Genomic DNA, 16524 nt, shown 5'->3' with positions numbered 1-16524 from the left:
GGTGACGTCCGCCCTTTCCACGTGTTTACACCGCTCCCTCAGGTGCTAATGAAATGGCTGTGACATTCTTTAGCCTGAATCACCACAAGGATCAAACACCCATGTCACCCTTGTTTAACGAGGGCATTGATTGGGTACGGACAGTAGGGACGGGTCCCTACCAGTATTGTCGCGATATGGATTCTTCCCTGCTAATTTTTGAGGGAAATTGTTTGTCATATTGGAGCATTCTGATCAGATCATTAGAGGCTACGTCTCTAAGGCGACCAATTTAGGCATGTTGGCATTTGATTGGCCGTCGGAAGCCTCGTGTCACATGCAAATATCGCTCTCGCTGCCAGACATGGAAAAAGGCGAGAGCTGATCAGCGTGCTGACGATCACGCCATCACTCAGAACGTAAAGGCTGGTAAGCTAACTAGCCAGTGACCAAGTTGATTTAAAATCCCACGACAAATGTCACCCCTGATGAATTGTGGGAAACGCAGCAGCATGTTAGGGAAGTGGAGCAGACAGGTGAGGAAGGAGACACAGCTTCACGCGAGGTCCTAGATCCTGAATGAAAGTTCAGAGTTGTAGGGAGGCGTCCGCATTGAACGTCTTGTTCAGCACATGTAACCTTTTGAAAGTCAACATGATTGTTCTTGAGTGTATTCAGGAAGGGGGGGGCCCTAAGAACAAGTTTCATTAGGTCCTATTTACTCCAAATCTACAGTTGCCCTAATGGTTTTGAATGACACATTTTGCAATGTAGGGGTTGGATTTGCAGTGCAAGAAGCGGTTGTTCAGAATGGCTGGTTTGAGTGTCTGTTACTTTCATTGTTATTATTTTTAAAAGGATATCTGCAGTTTTCCCATGAACAGTTGGTGTCGAGTCTTGTTTTAGTAAACGTTTCAATGCCGGTCCTGCCTTGCTCAGACTCAAGTTGGAAAAGCAGTCAGACGCAAAGTGGGTGGAGATACATGGGGGGGTTTGGGGGGCTGTATAATTCTAATGACTCCCTTAGTGACGTGTTTAAGACCATGTTTTCTGAAATAGTCAGCCTACAAAACACTGTGTTGCCTTATTTGTTTTATGAGCTGGTAAGCATATTAGATAACCAAATGTACGTGGACAAGGCAGGAAAAAGTTAATTTCATAATCTGTCCCCTTTTAACAACTTGCCTAAACTGATGATTCATTCTGAATTTTATGGTGATTATGTAAACTGCACACTGATTCACACAAAGTAGACCAGAGGTTTGTGTGCCAGTGTTTGTAGGTTATTGCTGTTTGTTCTTGGTTGTTGTTATTGTTTAGGTATTATTGTCGGATGAATTCATATAATGTAAAGAAATCATTGGTTAACCTGTTTATTTCCTTGTAATAAAAGGCTTTCATTTTAGCCAGGCACTTGCTGTCCTGCAGATCTTCCTTTTAGAGAGTCCTGTGTTCTGGTGCAATTATGGTGGTATTAAAGAAGCCCGTGATTCAGTTGAGATCTCGCTTTTTCTGAAGAATGTCACTGGAGTGAATGTTGTCATGTTTTTTTTTTTTTTTTTTTTTTTTTTTTTTTTTGTATTATGCAACTGAATTTTAAAAGGCTGTATGGAGAGAAATTCTCCTGAAGCCAGTCATGTTAAAATCTTAGCACTTTGTGGTTATGCAAGAGTTATTCACAATGTACTTTTTTATAAATCTTACTGTCTGCGAAGTCCTTAATAGCCTGCTCTGCAAATACCAGGAAATTCACTGCTGTTTACTCCGTCTGTCCTTGAACTGTTAGTTGAATTAGCAAAACAACGTGTCTTTATCACTGCATAAAAATTGCTTGTGGTTGGGTGTTTTAAGGTTTTACACAGAAACCCCCCCGATAAACAAATACGTCAGAGCGAGGTACGCATTATTGTGTTCCACAGCGGTGAGCAGCTAATGAAATGCTAATTAGTCATATTTAGGCAAAGCACAAGAGCTCTGGTGTGTGTTTTTTTTCTGAATGGGTGTTCAATGTTTCATTGGCAGCTTGAGTGGAAAGTGGCAGTAATAAGAATCCCTGGGTGTTTGGCTAATCATCCTTTATTGGTCAAGGAAAACTACCATAAACAGAGGCTTGAGCATAAGAAGAAGTGGAAGCTCATTGGGTTTGGATTTGATGAATAGCAATAGCAAATTTATGAACTGTTCGGAGGGGGTTATTTTCCCGGACATGTCTGTAATTTTACCCCAAGACTTCTGTAATGTTTATGACCATTTCGGATTGGATACGAAATCACTGTATAAATTACAAAGATGGGATTGGCTGCGCATTGGCATTACACAAAATGTCCATGTAGATTTTGCTGGTTACAAATACAAACCGTTGTTTGCTGTTTTTTAAACATTATGTAAGATTATCATGAACAAGGATACTTGGATTTGGTGTTTCTCACTTTTCTGGAATCCTACAAAATGTTGATATTTAATAAAGACAATAACTTGGGTTTGAACATTGGCAGGCTACATCGATACAGAATTATTTATCTAGTGCTACCAGAGGTGGCGCTCCTCTGACATGACGTTTGGCATGTAAATGCTTCCTCTTTCTCTGCTTGGAGCTAAAGAGTGGAAACTCCTTTTCCACAAGATATGTTAGAATATTTATTGGCATGGCAATTCGAGCAGGATTAAAATATCCTGGAGTTATACTTTATCTGGCTTTTCTTGGAACGTCAAAGATACTGAAAGATAAAGAAATCTTTACTGACGTGGCGGGTTGGCACAGGACTTGTGTCACTGGGGGAAACGTGGGTAATGATTCCGTTCCTCTACCGCCCCGCGTGAAATGAATCCTGTCTGAACAGGACTTCAGAATCCTAATTTAACTGTCCGTCCTCTGTCTTCAGGCACCAGTGTGGAGTTTGGCGTCGTGTTGAGGTGTTGTCTCAGGAGGAGAAGGTATGCCTTGGTAATGCAACTCCAATGTGCTGAAGGTTCTCCTCACACTGTCCTCCAAACCGCGGGGGGGTCTTGCATCTTGCATCTGTTTGCAAGCACGGAGGGGAGGAAAGGGGGGGGGGGGGGGGGGGGGGGTAATATCTCACATGTGTGTGTCTGGCTGTCTCTGGGTAGATGAATCAGATAATCCCATGATCTGTGTGACCTCCTTTATTCCGCACCAGTGCACGGGGGACGCCATTGGCGGAGGCCAGTGGATTGCAAGAGCAGGCCTGGCTGTAACGCGAACCTTATATAACCGCCTCGTCTTGCCTTGGAAGGGAGGCAGGGATGACGGGGCAAGGGAGACGCGTTGGGGGGGGGGGGGGGGTGGGGTGTGGAGTCTCTGAGCTTGGCAGCTGGTGGTGAAATGCAACACTGATGCTCTCTCACAGTAGGAGGGCCTATCAGGATGCCTTTAGGGCAAGCACTGAGCGGAGTGACCTGAGAACCCCCTCCAGGGGATGCTGTCTGGCTCTGTATCCAGACGTGCCCGCAGATGATTGAAGAAAAGCACCATAACCCACAACTGGGTTACGGAACTAATAACCAGAGACGTTGGACTGGCTGTGTGTGTTCAGTCTGCAGTTTGGGGCTGCTGACATGAGGAATGACTGGATCTCCGAGATATCTGCAGTACTCACGGATGATTCTCAATCTATTTTTTAGTTTTTACACAATGGAAAAAGGCAATTAAAACAAAGTTTCTTTTCTTTAGACTGGTCTTTGGCTGTGGAAAAAAACATTTCTATTTCTTTTTAAATATCCATTTCTTTTAAATATTCCTGTTTCTTTTGAATAGGCTCAAAGTTCTTTAAAACAAAAAAAATATGTTTTTTCTGAGTCCATTCAAGAATATTTTTGTCTATAGTTTTTCACACCAGTAATTTCTCTTCATGTTATATAAACAGCAGTGGAAAATGAAGCAGCTAATAGCTCTTTCAGTGGATGCTTGGGTGTTAAAGGGCAATTTGTTTTTTTCTTTGCAATGTAGTTTGTGTTTTGGACCAAATTTATCATGCTGCTTTTGGATGAAGTCACTTTGGATATACCTTACACTTCATGTTAACTTGGTCCACATCTGATCCATACCGGTTCCATACCGCTAGTGGCCCATTGGCCCAATTTCAGACTCCGCCCTTTTTCCAGCTTGTGCCCCTGTCTGTCCCCCTTAATCTGTGTACCTACACCTCATCTTCCTGTCTCATCTTGTTGGTCAGCATTGTAATTGTCTTTTGCTTTGAGTCTCTGTGGTTTGTTTTGTAGGTGCGGTGTTTTTTTTTAACCACATGTCTTTTGTCTTAACGGTTACCTGCAGGCTGTGTTAAGGGTAATGAGAACGGATTTGCCCTAAATGAACCTCTTTCATCTCCGCTTATGTGTCCTTCCTCATCTGACTTCGTGGAAATTCTCTCTGAAGTGCCTTGATTTACTTCATTAGGGCTTTTTAAAATCTAGATCATCACATTTGGAGAATGGCGGTTAAAACATTAATTACGCTGTAGTGAATGGAGGCCGCGGCACCTGTGTGTTGGTGTTGCATGTGTGACAGCAGTGCTGATACGTGACTGCTCAAGTTCCTCACTAGCGATTCAATCCAACGCCAATGCGAACAATTGTGTCCAAATGTCTTCAAAAAACGTAACTGACAAACTGTCAATGCAGTGTCTCGGAGAAGTCCCAAACCGCCGGAGATGACATGTATTGACTGAGTGTGCGTGTGTGTGTGTGCGAGCGAGCGCGCGCGTGTGTGTGTGTGCGCGCGCGCGCGGTGTGTGTGTGTGTGTGCGCGCGCGTTCTGTTGGCAGATGCACCACTTCTGTGCGGGTTGGTGTGTGAGGTGTATTCGGTTGCTGGTGCCATACCGCAGGGAGCAGAGGAATACGATTGCTGGAATCGGTTGGCAGACGTTTGCTCAGCACTGAGAAGCGGAGGCGCCTTGCCACCAAACGCCATAGGCACTGCCTCGTGTCTCAGAACAAGCGGGTTTAAGGCAGGGCGGGGGAGCATGGGGGGGGGGGGGGGGGGGGGTATATGCTGCTGAGCACGCTGGTGCCTCAGCCTTGCAGGCTTCTTCTATGGGCCAGGAGGTCTCCGTGACCAGCCAGATAGTCACCTGATCATCAGCGTGAGAGGGAACCAGGCAGTTGTTCTGGAAGGATTGGTGAGGTGGTGCAGAGGCTTCACGCTTCCTTGTTGATATTTAATGTGGAAACATGGGTGTGGGAATGTTTACACTTTTTTGGGAGGTGCTTCTTGTCATTTTTGTATGCTTTCTAAACACGTATCAAGACTGCGCTGTTCCGTTATGCAGAAAACACCTGCAGGTGCAGGCTCGTGCGGCTGGATCAAAATGACCCGGGGAGTCCACGTTTACCTGCCCGACTCTTGGCCCGCTCCCTGTCTCCACCCTCTTGGAGGGGGTGTGGTTCTAGCTTGCAGGTGTGGGAACACCCGTGAGTGACGTGAGTGAGTGAGTGTGTTAGACACCCATGTGCTCACTAGGGATTCACTAGGGCGTGCATGTGAGAGGACAGTTGGAACGTGCATCCCACGTTCTGCAGGGCAAAGCGAGCTCTGCTGCTTGCTTTCGTAACGTACCGTAACCACATAAAAGCCTGTAAAGAAGGTGCAACGGTCCTTGCGTTTGGTTGCAGTAACGGTAACGCTGCATTAGCGGTTTAATTTCACATGCAGGCCCACGTCCTAACGCTCGAGTGCACCAGATTGTAGAAATCTTGGACCTGTTCGACGGCGCGTGCTGGCGGGGGGGGACCTGTGTGCTGGCAGGAGTGTCGGGCTCAGGCCCGTTCACGCAGCGACCCCCAACGGCTCATCAGAACCCGTTTGTGCTCGAACCCCTTGCCACCCGACGCAGGAGTCGTCCACGGAGCTGAGGCCCTCTCTTGGGCGCGAAGACTACGCCATTCTCGTGGCTTCAGCGATGACTGAAGGAATGTGATGTCGACACTTGCCCCGTTGCTAATCTTAGCTGACATTTGCCATGGAGGCCTTGCTGCAGTTGAAGTGGCATCGGTCCGGATCACACAACTCCGCTTGGGTTCGCTTTGGTTTTCTTTTTTGGGGGACGAGGGGGTCATAACGATGACCCACATTGCTATGAGGTCGTTCCAGTCATAGACCCGAAACGGGTGTGCGGCCCACTCTCCCTTCTCAGGCACGGTCTCATCTTTCCCGCGAGAGTCCCAGACTGCCTGCAGCCTGAAATTAGGTCAGACTTGTTTAGACTGCTTGTCACTTGTGTCAAATATAAACATACTTTTGGCAACAAGTGCCTTAATAGTGCTCAGGCAATACAGTATCCCTTAACCTGAGACCATTATCTGCCCTTTGTTGTGGTGTTCCAGTCAGCCAGGGTGGGGAAAGTCTCTTTTATTTCTTCTTTTGGTGGGCTGGATGTGTCTGGTGTCTGGTGGTCTAATTTGTGCCTTTTGAATGGTGGTTAAATAGGGCTTTGACCAGACAGCAACTTGAGTGAGTGCGGCCCATGTGCTTTTGTTTGGTTCCTGGTGGCCAAAGCGTGAGGCGTGTGAAGCCCCACGCCGGCAAACTTGTTCTGGATGTTGATGCCATGCAGGATTGTTGTGAGGGCACTGTTCAAAACTAAAATTTTCCACGTCCATTTTTCTTACTAGACGTTACACAAATGGCGTTTGTGTCCCCTCCTCAAGGATGTTTGGTCGGTTAAAAATCTGATTTCATTCTCGTGTGTCTGTTCGCACCCACAGCTCGGCGCCCCGGCCGGATGGTCCCGCCAGCACCTCTGGCTCCGCCTCCGGCCCCGCCCGCCCTGCCCCCAAGATCTGTCTGGTGTGCTCGGACGAGGCTTCTGGATGCCACTACGGCGTGCTCACTTGTGGCAGCTGCAAGGTCTTCTTCAAAAGAGCTGTGGAAGGTGAGCGTGCAGGACCCCGGCCTGACCCCATGACCCGCACGGCCCCGCCCCCACCAGGGACCAAAGACCCAAACGCGTCTTGATGCACAGAGGATGATGTGATGTTTGTTTTGTTTGTTTGAATTTATTGTTTTACTGCTAATCTAACATAATACTGTGTATTTGCAGTTTCTAGTCTGCATCATGCAGGCGCTCCTGGTAACATTTACACAGATGAGTTAAGTTGCAAATACCTTAGGTGTTCATTTTACATACGGTGCACATACAGTGTACATAGTGTCTGAGTGGAGTGGGTTTGATTCGCTCAGCTCCTCCAGTCTATAGGAGGGGAGTGGATTTGATTCGCTCAGCTCCTCCAGTCTATAGGAGGGGAGTCGATTTGAATCGCTCAGCTCCTCCAGTGTGTCTTGAGGGGAGTGGGTTTTGGCGTTAGAGTAAGCAATGCTAAATCATGTTTCCTTGTTTCTCACCAGTGAAGAAAGCAGAAAATTGTGGTGTTTTTTTGTCATGGCACGTCATAGATAGGTGGTAGCACCTGTAGCCCACCGTTAGAAGGAAAGCAACTTGAGCAACTTGTTTGTCCTCAGACTTGGGACTGTGTCGTTCACTACAAAGCGTGAAGACTTGTGGTGTCGAGTTACATTCCCCTCCGGCACCCTCGCAGATTTCATTTCTTATCTCTGCTCTTGTGAGACGCCTTTATAGATTCCATGCATACGGAAGGGCATCACTGCAGGGCCAGCGTAAAGCCAGCCAGCCCTGCCTTTAAAGCCAGCCAGCCCGCCCAGCCATGCACCGTACTCAGCTTCAGGCCAGTCCGCCCTAGAGCCCACCGGACCGCCCTAGAGCCCACCGGATCGCCCTAGAGCCCACCGGACCGCCCTAGAGCCCGCTTGCGCCGTTTTCTGTCCGAGTGCGGTTCCGGCTCACAGGATCCTCGCCTGTGAGGCAGTGATGGGTGCTGTGCCCCCCACTGAAGGACCCAAAGCGCTAACCTTCAACGAGGCTAACCTCGCTGCCACGGCCGTAGCCACGAGTGCATCGAGAGCACGTCCAGTAACGGATAACGGGTGTCGATTCGTACACCTCGTCTGTGAATATACAAATATAATAAAAAAGGCGGTTAGTTTATATTCCGACGACACTGATATGCAGAGAAACGTTCAAAGCGGAAATGACCTGCTGGTGCAGCCGGTCAGAATTTGCTCCTCCATCATAATGTGAACAGAAGGCAGCGATTGGCACGCGGGCCCAGTGCAAACGACAAAAATAACAGATATGAATGAGGAAAAAAAAGAAACAAATGTAAATGTGATTTGATTTACATAAAGCACTTATGCATGCGCTCATGAAAATTGAATCTATAATGTGTCGATGTGTGCTATATACCTTGAGCTGTGTCTTCGGCTTTGAGTCGTTTATATCTGTTATTTTTGTTTCTCTCCCCCCATTTCTACGGTTGTTCTGGCAATGGTGAAGGATGGAGAGCACGACAAAACACAGATGGTAAATAACCCTCCCCTTTAATCATGCTTCTGCTTCCTGTTATGCTCCGCCCCCATCGCATTAATCGCCCCTCCCCCTTACTACACTCCTCCGAATTGCATGCGTCTCGTGATTTGTTGGCGGGACAACGCTGATGGTGGTGACGACGACGATCATGATCACCACACAGTAATCTCATTCGAAACGAGTCGCGCTTGTCCTGCGTTATTCGACCACAACGGATTAAATCGGCAGAGGCCGTAGACGTCTGGCGGCGTGATAACCGTACTAACGGCCTAGAAACGACATTTTTGTCTGTTTGTTCGTGGCCGTTTGCGTTTCCGTATGGCTGTTGTGTTTGAGTTGCGGGGTGTGATGTTAAGGGAGTTAAATCGCTCAAGGGTGAGGCGGGTATGTCAAAGCGGGGGGGGGGGGTGTGTGAGGGCAGTGTGATGAGGACTACTGCTTCTTTGTCTCATCTTTTTGGTAACTGCCTCAGTTCAGTGTAGCCTCAGAACTGTAGCTGTAAGCTGTGAACTGCCTTTGTGTCTCTCTCTGCGTGTGGAGGCTGGAAATGTCAATTCCAAATTGTAAACAGGCTCTTTAATTGCGACAGCAAGTTGCATTAATCACAATGTTCTGCCGTAGATGAATTACAAACAGCAGACGCCGCGTGCCGACTGGCACGTTTTGTTCAGCTGCAGGTGGAAAGTACAGCTGACGCCATCTCCCCCGACCCTAATGGGGAGTTGAGGCTAAACCGAGGTCTCCCAGTACCACGGGGGGCACGCTTGGCGAACGTGCCTCTGGGTGCTCTGGAACCCACAGCAGGCCACGTCTCGCGTGGGACGTGCACGTTTCCCATGGGTCGTCGCATGTTCCCGTAACCCCCCACCCCCCAGCTTCAGCTTCAGCTCGGATAAATCGACAGCATGGGCTTCTAAACGCGGCTCCCAGGTCCCATGCTCTCCCGCGGCTTTTAGAACGCCGTTTACCGTTCCTGTCAGCCCATTACCCAAAAGAGTAGCTTGTTTGTGTGTGCTGCCCGGTGAAATCAGACGCTTAATTGACTTCTCTCAGCGGCAGCACATAAACGTGCCTGATTTCTGGCCCGTCTCCATCACCCACACTCTCCTCAATTGGCTTGTCGCTCTGCAAGGGCTGGATGACCGCTGCACGGGGCAGAACTGCTGTACAGAGGCGGGTGCCGTACTCCGAGTACTATTTACCCTGCGTTTCTTCCAAGTTAAAGCATTCAGCACGAGTCTCACCGATTAGCAAATTGCATCTTGAAAACCCGTCTGCCCAGTGATGCGATCGCCACGGTGAAGACTGCGTGTGCTGTGGTCTTTCTCCCTGTGTACGTATATGATGGGGAAGGTGGGCGAGGTTCCTTCCGAGCTAGATCCTGAACACGGGGCCGGCGCGGGTCACGCCCCCCTCCTCCCTGACGCTGACCCCTCTCTCTCGCCCCCCCTCTCTCGCCCCCCCCTCGCTCCCCCCCCTCTCTCGCCCCCCTCTCTCGCCCCCCTCTCTCGCCCCCTCTCTCGCCCCTCTCTCGCCCCTCTCTCGCCCTCTCTCTCGCCCCTCTCTCGCCCCTCTCTCGCCCCCTCTCTCGCCCCCCTCTCTCGCCCCCCTCTCTCGCCCCCTCTCTCGCCCTCTCTCTCGCCCCCCCCTCCTCTCGCCCCCCCCCTCTCTCGCCCCCCCCCCTCTCTCGCCCCCTCTCTCTCGCCCCCTCTCTCGCCCCCTCTCTCGCCCTCTCTCTCGCCCCCTCTCTCACCCCCTCTCTCACCCCCCTCTCTCTTAGGCCAACACAACTACCTGTGCGCCGGGAGGAACGACTGCATCATCGACAAGATCCGCCGCAAGAACTGCCCCGCCTGCCGCTTCCGCAAGTGCCTCCAGGCAGGCATGAACCTGGAAGGTAACCTCGGCCCCGCCCCCGGCCGCCGCCCACTTCCGAGTCCCACTGGGTCACCTCTATCCCCATTAAAGCACGGGCCACCAAGCTCCGCCTCCCACAGGCTTTAAGAACGCGGCAACAAATCGGCCGTAGCGCGCTTCACGGAGCACGCGTGCGCTCATCTGTTTCTGTTCGCCAGTGTAAAACTGTGCATGATGCATTTGTTACAAGTGTAGTGTGGGAGGAGCGGGGGGGTGTAAAAACCATGTCTGTGCAACAGACTACCGAATCTGGGGTTCAGTCAGGCTCTTAGTTGCCATAGAAACATTTACAGAGGAAAATTAAGGGGCAAAAAAAAAAATAACGTAATGGGACTAAATTGGACGGTAACCTCCTGAGTGCAAGTGCAGAGCGAATTTCAGTCGTGCGGAGGTAGCGCTAACGAAATCGCGCACGTTTGCATTGCGACCGTATTGCATCGAGGTGCGGACCAGAGGCCGCGTGCGATCCGCACACAGTATGACGGGTCACGGCGGACCCGGCCTGGGTGGTTTGGGACTCTGCACTTTCATCTTGGCCCTAGTGTAACGGTAATCTGTATTCCAGCTTGATTTTTATCCAGAGAACCACACATGAGCCCAAAGGTGCTTGAGCCGGGCCGCAGAATAGCAGGACCAGAAATAAAATGCTGAAGCAGATAAGAAGAGTCCTGCATAAATATAGACCATCTGTACACGGGTGGCCTCCTTTTTAAAAACAAAAAAACACCTCTGCTCCTGCCAGCCACTTTATTAGATCCACAGTCCTGTGACTGCATTTTATAGGTGTACAGTTACAGACTTCATCTCATCCTCTGCAGGTAGAGCGAGCCGCTACCAGCACCAAGGTCACGGGTTCGTCCGCAGCGCGCGTACCGTTCTACTGATCACTATGCGGGCCACGCCACAAGAGCACATATTTCTCAGAGACTGCCAAACGCCGTAAACGGGAGTTGTAAATGTTGCATTCGTCCCCCAGCGTCTAACCCCATTGGCCGGTTTCTGAAGGCAGCACCGTTCCTGGGGAGTGGGGACTCGCGTGGCCACGCCCCCTTGCGCTGCTCTATAATGGGACGTTGTCGTCGCTGGATTATTTACCCGTGGTGTCAGTCAGATTTATGTATTTGGCTCTTTTTGAGACGTGTGCGGCTTTGCGAAAAGTATGGGTCCGGATCCCTGTCGAGCAGGGCAAAGGTCAAGGCCGTTGGTGCCATCGCTGGGTTCAGAGAGGTCCGCCACCTAAACACATCCAACCTGTAGTGTTCCTGCTTCATTAACACGGCGGGCCTGAAAACGTGCCCGGGCATGAACGCTTCAGCAGAACCGTGACGAATGAGAGAAGAGGAATGTGGCGAAAGTTACAACCCAGCACACTGACTTAGCCATAATGACTTAGCCATAGCCAGCACTCGGTGGAGTTTAGTAGTGCCGGTGATTAAACTGAATCAGCTGGCTTAAAAAAAAATTAAAAAAAAACCCCAAATATTACAAGAAAGGTCGTTTTTCTGTTTGCTTGTTTGTTTTTATGAGGATTTCATAAAAACAAGGTTCAACAAGGCTGCCATTCTTGGCACTGTGCCATTTTCCTTCATGTCCTCATAGCACATAAAGGTCGTCGAAGTTTGATTGAGCATTTGCTGTCTTCCATCAAACCCCCCCCAACCCCCCCCACCGCCTTACAGCACGCAAGAACAAGAAACTGATCCGTCTGAAGGGCCAGCAGCCGGCGGTACCGTCCACCTCGGCGCCGGTGCTGTCGGAGGACCGGGCCTGCGCGCTGGTGCCCAAGTCCATGCCCCAGCTGGTGCCCACCATGCTGTCCCTGCTCAAAGCCATCGAACCCGAGATCGTGTACTCCGGCTACGACAGCACCCTCCCGGACACCTCCACCCGCCTCATGACCACCCTCAACCGGCTGGGCGGCCGGCAGGTCATCTCCGCCGTCAAATGGGCCAAGGCCCTGCCAGGTGAGGCCAGAATCTCGCACCGCCCGCCTCTGAAGCAGGGCTAGAGTCGGGCTGAGAAAGCGCACAGATGGTTAGCTGATACCTCGGGCTGTTTATTCTGCCCCCCCAGAGGTTATGTGAGATCTTCATGGCGGGCGCGTCAACTGTCGGTAGCCATTTTGAACGTTACATGTTCATCCACCATGAACTGGGCATCGATGCCCCTGTTGGAACATTTGAATGATTTCACTGTCCCATTTGGAAAGCTGTGTAACTCATTTAGACCATTATGCAGTTTTAACTGTTACAGACCTGTCACTCTGTCTGCCAACTTTACGTCCTGCGTACACACAAGCTGAATTAGAGAAACGAGATGAAATTTGACCGGCAAAGTGGGAGTATTTTCAGCCTTTAGAACCCAGCCGTCCCTCTGAGCACACGCCAGCTAGTCGAGCCCAGGTCTGCCCCTGCTCTCCTGCAAACATCCCCTGCTGATACAGAGGCTCGCGTGCACCAAGGGAACCCACGTTTGTATCCCACAATGCCCTACAATGAGGCATTTTCCCCCAACGAGCCTGCAGAGAAGCCGGCAGAGTTATTCCCCCAGTGACAGCTGTGAGTCATTCCCTCCCACTGTGTGTCATCGCATCTTGAAAGGAGAGTGTAGCGGTACGAGTGGGCCGACTTCATTCATCTCTGACACTGGCTTGATAAAGCCATTGATTTGGCGTGTGTGTGTGTGTGTGTGTGTGTGTGTGTGCGCGTGCAGGTTTCCGAAGCCTGCACCTGGATGACCAGATGACGCTCCTCCAGTGCTCCTGGCTCTTCCTCATGTCCTTCAGCCTGGGCTGGCGCTCCTACCAGCAGTGCAACGCGGGCATGCTGTGCTTCGCCCCCGACCTAGTCATCAACGAGTGAGCACGCCTCCGCACCTCACCTCATTTAAAGTCCAAAATCGAGTCTCTCTGGCGACCCGGAGCGGGCGGCTGGGCTAAGCGCTGGGCGGCTGTGGTTTCAGGGAGCGGATGAAGCTGCCGTACATGGGCGAGCAGTGCAGGCAGATGCTGAAGATCGCCAACGAGCTGGTGAGGCTGCAGGTGTCCTACGACGAGTATCTCTGCATGAAGGTCCTTCTGCTGCTCAGCACAGGTGAGTCGCCACTGCTCCGCCCGCCTCTTCCGTCCCGCGGGGGGTTTCGCTTTCGCGGGCGCCGCCCTTTTCCGCACGCGGCTCTTGCTGTCGGGACGGAAGGGCCGGCTCACCCCTGCTAATCCACGAGGGCGGAGTCCGCTGATCGTGTCGGGCATCGGTTTTCCGATTTGTGATGGATGGGGACTTGTGTAGCCACCACTGTATTCATTCATTATTTGGAAGGGGGCGGAGGGGCCAGTCTTTAGTGTCTGATTAGAGCGGTGCGGGGCAAGGTAGGAAACCTTTTTAACGCTGATGAATTGAAAGCATCAGTCAGTGACTGGGCCCTAACCATGCACGCTAGACGCTTAAAGTGTATGTAAAAGGAATTCAGAGGTTTGTTTGTAATACGTTTTACATGTTGGAAAGTAAGTGCAGAAAGCATGAAGGGATTGTGAGCTATTTAGTACTGATTTAGCTATTTAGTACTGATTTAGCTATTTAGTACTGATTTGTGGAATTTGTGTTTAGACATTTGTAACCTGTTCATCTTTCTGGTTGTTGTGGATCTTTTGGGCAGGTCTGAATGCCTCAATAATGCACTGGATCCTTCCCTTAACACTAACATTATAAAAACTAGAGACCCTCCCCAACACTCTAACATTATATAATCTAGAGCCCCTTCCCAACACTGTGATATTATATAATCTTAACACCCCTCCCCAACACTCTAACATTATATAATCTAGATCTGCTCGAGTGGATTAGCATCAGTGGTACTCCCACTGGATTGTGGGTTAGCGTCTACAACCTGTTACAATCTATAGTTAGTTATATGCTAATTGGCTATACCTTTGTCTTGAAAATGCATCTTCCTTGGATGAAGTTTGCAAAGCTGCTTGGTCTCCATATTTAAATTTCCTAAGAATAATGAGATGAAAATGTGGATTCATTATAATTTTAGACACTTCACGTAGCTTGAACAGGGGTGTCTAAGATAGCTGACATGATATGTGGAGCATGGCGGCTAATGATGTGTGACTATACAAACAAATAAAACCAGGCCAGGCTGGTACATCTGAGAAACAGTCTGGTAAAGTGATGAAATATGACTCGCTCCATGTTGTTTACTGCTAGCCTAATGCTATTTGGCTAGTTTATGCAAGCCAGTAATAGCTGTTGCTAGCTTTGATAAATCAGAGGGAAACAAATGACAGTTGTGTTACAGACTGAGAGCAGCCATGTTGATTCTCGGCTCAGTCGGGGTCCTCTGTGTCTAGTGGTTCACGTACGGCAGGCCAGAGCAGTCTTGGCAGCCATTTTTCAGATCTTGGTGGTATTTGACACTATAGACTCCACCTCTCCTGCAGTTGGGCAGGCTTTCAAGGCTTTCAGCTTTTTTTTTTATCTTTCATATTTGATTGGTTGTTTTTTTCCCCCCCTGTGGTGACACACAGAACACGTGTTTATTACTCTCCATGACGTCCAGGCCCGTGCGGCCCATCCTGAGAGACTTCCCCGAGAGCAGCAGCGGCCCAACAGCCTCTTCCGCTGGGCCGCCATAGCAACAGTGTTGTGTCCTTCCTTGGTAACAGCATAGCAGAAAGAGAACAGCAAAAAAAGTACTGAAACACTGAACAGGTTGGACATGCGTGTTCAGAAGTTTAGAGAAGGTCACATGTAAAGATTTGAGCACCTTTTAGGTTCATCCTGAAATTTCACCCAAAAGGCAAATGAAGGAACTATACTATAAAACCAGATAATGGGCAGATTTAGAATAAATGTCCTATATTTAGACAAGGACGAGGATGAGGAGAAGCTGTGAGGAAGAGGCTTTCAGTTGTGCTGAAATGAGGCGTACAGAAGCGCAAAGAGCTGCAGAGACCATGCACGAACTTCAGAACCTCAGATAGTAAAGTGATAGACATGCTGTGGTACCATAGATACTACAGTGATAATGATGTTGTGGTACCATAGATAGTAAAATGATTGTGATATTGTGGTACCATAGATAGTAAAGTGATTGTGATATTGTGATACTATAGATTGTAAAGTGATAGTGATATTGTGGTACCATAGATAGTAAAGTGATAGTGATATTGTGGTACCATAGATAGTAAAATGATAGTGATATTGTGGTACCATAGATAGTAAAATGATTGTGATATTGTGATACTATAGAGAGTGAAGTGATAGTGATATTGTGGTACCATAGATAGTAAAGTGGTTGTGATATTGTGGTACCATAGATAGGCAGTCATGACCTGGTGGTTAGGGAACTGGTCTTGTGACCGGAGGGTCGTGGGTTCGATTCCCAGACCTGAGGCCATGACTGAGGTGCCCCTGAGCAAGGCCCTTAACCCTCAATTGCTCACTTGTATAAAAAAAATGAGATAAAAATGTAAGTCGCTCTGGATAAGGGTGTCTGCCAAATGCCATAAAAAATAATAAATGTAAATGTAAAGTGATAGTGATATTGTGGTACCATAGATAGTAAAATGATAGTGATATTGTGGTACCATAGATAGTAAAGTGATTGTGATATTGTGATACTATAGATAGTAAAGCGATAGTGATATTATGGTACCATAGATAGTAAAATGATAGTGATATTGTGGTACCATAGATAGTAAAGTGATTGTGATATTGTGATACTATAGATAGTAAAGTGATAGTGATATTGTGGTACCATAGATAGTAAAATGATAGTGATATTGTGGTACCATAGATAGTAAAATGATAGTGATATTGTGGTACCATAGATAGTAAAATGATTGTGATATTGTGATACTATAGATAGTAAAGTGATAGTGATATTGTGGTACCATAGATAGTAAAATGATAGTGATATTGTGGTACCATAGATAGTAAAATGATTGTGATATTGTGATACTATAGATAGTAAAGTGATTGTGATATTGTGGTACCATAGATAGTAAAATGATAGTGATATTGTGGTACCATAGATAGTAAAATGATTGTGATATTGTGATACTATAGATAGTAAAGTGATTGTGATATTGTGGTACCATAGATAGTAAAGTGATAGTGATATTCTGGTACCATAGATAGTAAAAGGGCAAAGAACTGATCCATGTGAAAAAGCATTAGACCTCAGCCAACCACTAGATACAAATATATGGTGGGAGACCA

At 48.6% G+C, this 16524-nt stretch overlaps 1 protein-coding gene across 2 annotated transcripts in view; it reads left to right on the top strand.

The window, feature by feature from the left end:
* Window positions 1–16524, top strand: part of LOC143481375 (glucocorticoid receptor-like) — a 38334-nt gene that overhangs the window by 14768 nt on the left and 7042 nt on the right. Inside the window, exons 3-8 of one of the 2 annotated variants that reach the window (XM_076979378.1) lie at window positions 6702–6868; window positions 8348–8374; window positions 10161–10277; window positions 11977–12261; window positions 13010–13154; window positions 13259–13389. In XM_076979378.1, the coding sequence (XP_076835493.1) occupies window positions 6702–6868; window positions 8348–8374; window positions 10161–10277; window positions 11977–12261; window positions 13010–13154; window positions 13259–13389 (872 nt within the window). The remainder of the gene's footprint in view (window positions 1–6701; window positions 6869–8347; window positions 8375–10160; window positions 10278–11976; window positions 12262–13009; window positions 13155–13258; window positions 13390–16524) is intronic. The other variant, XM_076979379.1, reaches the window with a different exon arrangement.

The sequence above is a fragment of the Brachyhypopomus gauderio genome, chromosome 18 (assembly GCF_052324685.1).
Source record: "Brachyhypopomus gauderio isolate BG-103 chromosome 18, BGAUD_0.2, whole genome shotgun sequence".
NCBI classification, from domain to species: domain Eukaryota; kingdom Metazoa; phylum Chordata; class Actinopteri; order Gymnotiformes; family Hypopomidae; genus Brachyhypopomus; species Brachyhypopomus gauderio.
Note: the sequence above shows the minus strand (reverse complement) of the source record. Positions and strands in the feature narration are given on the sequence as shown.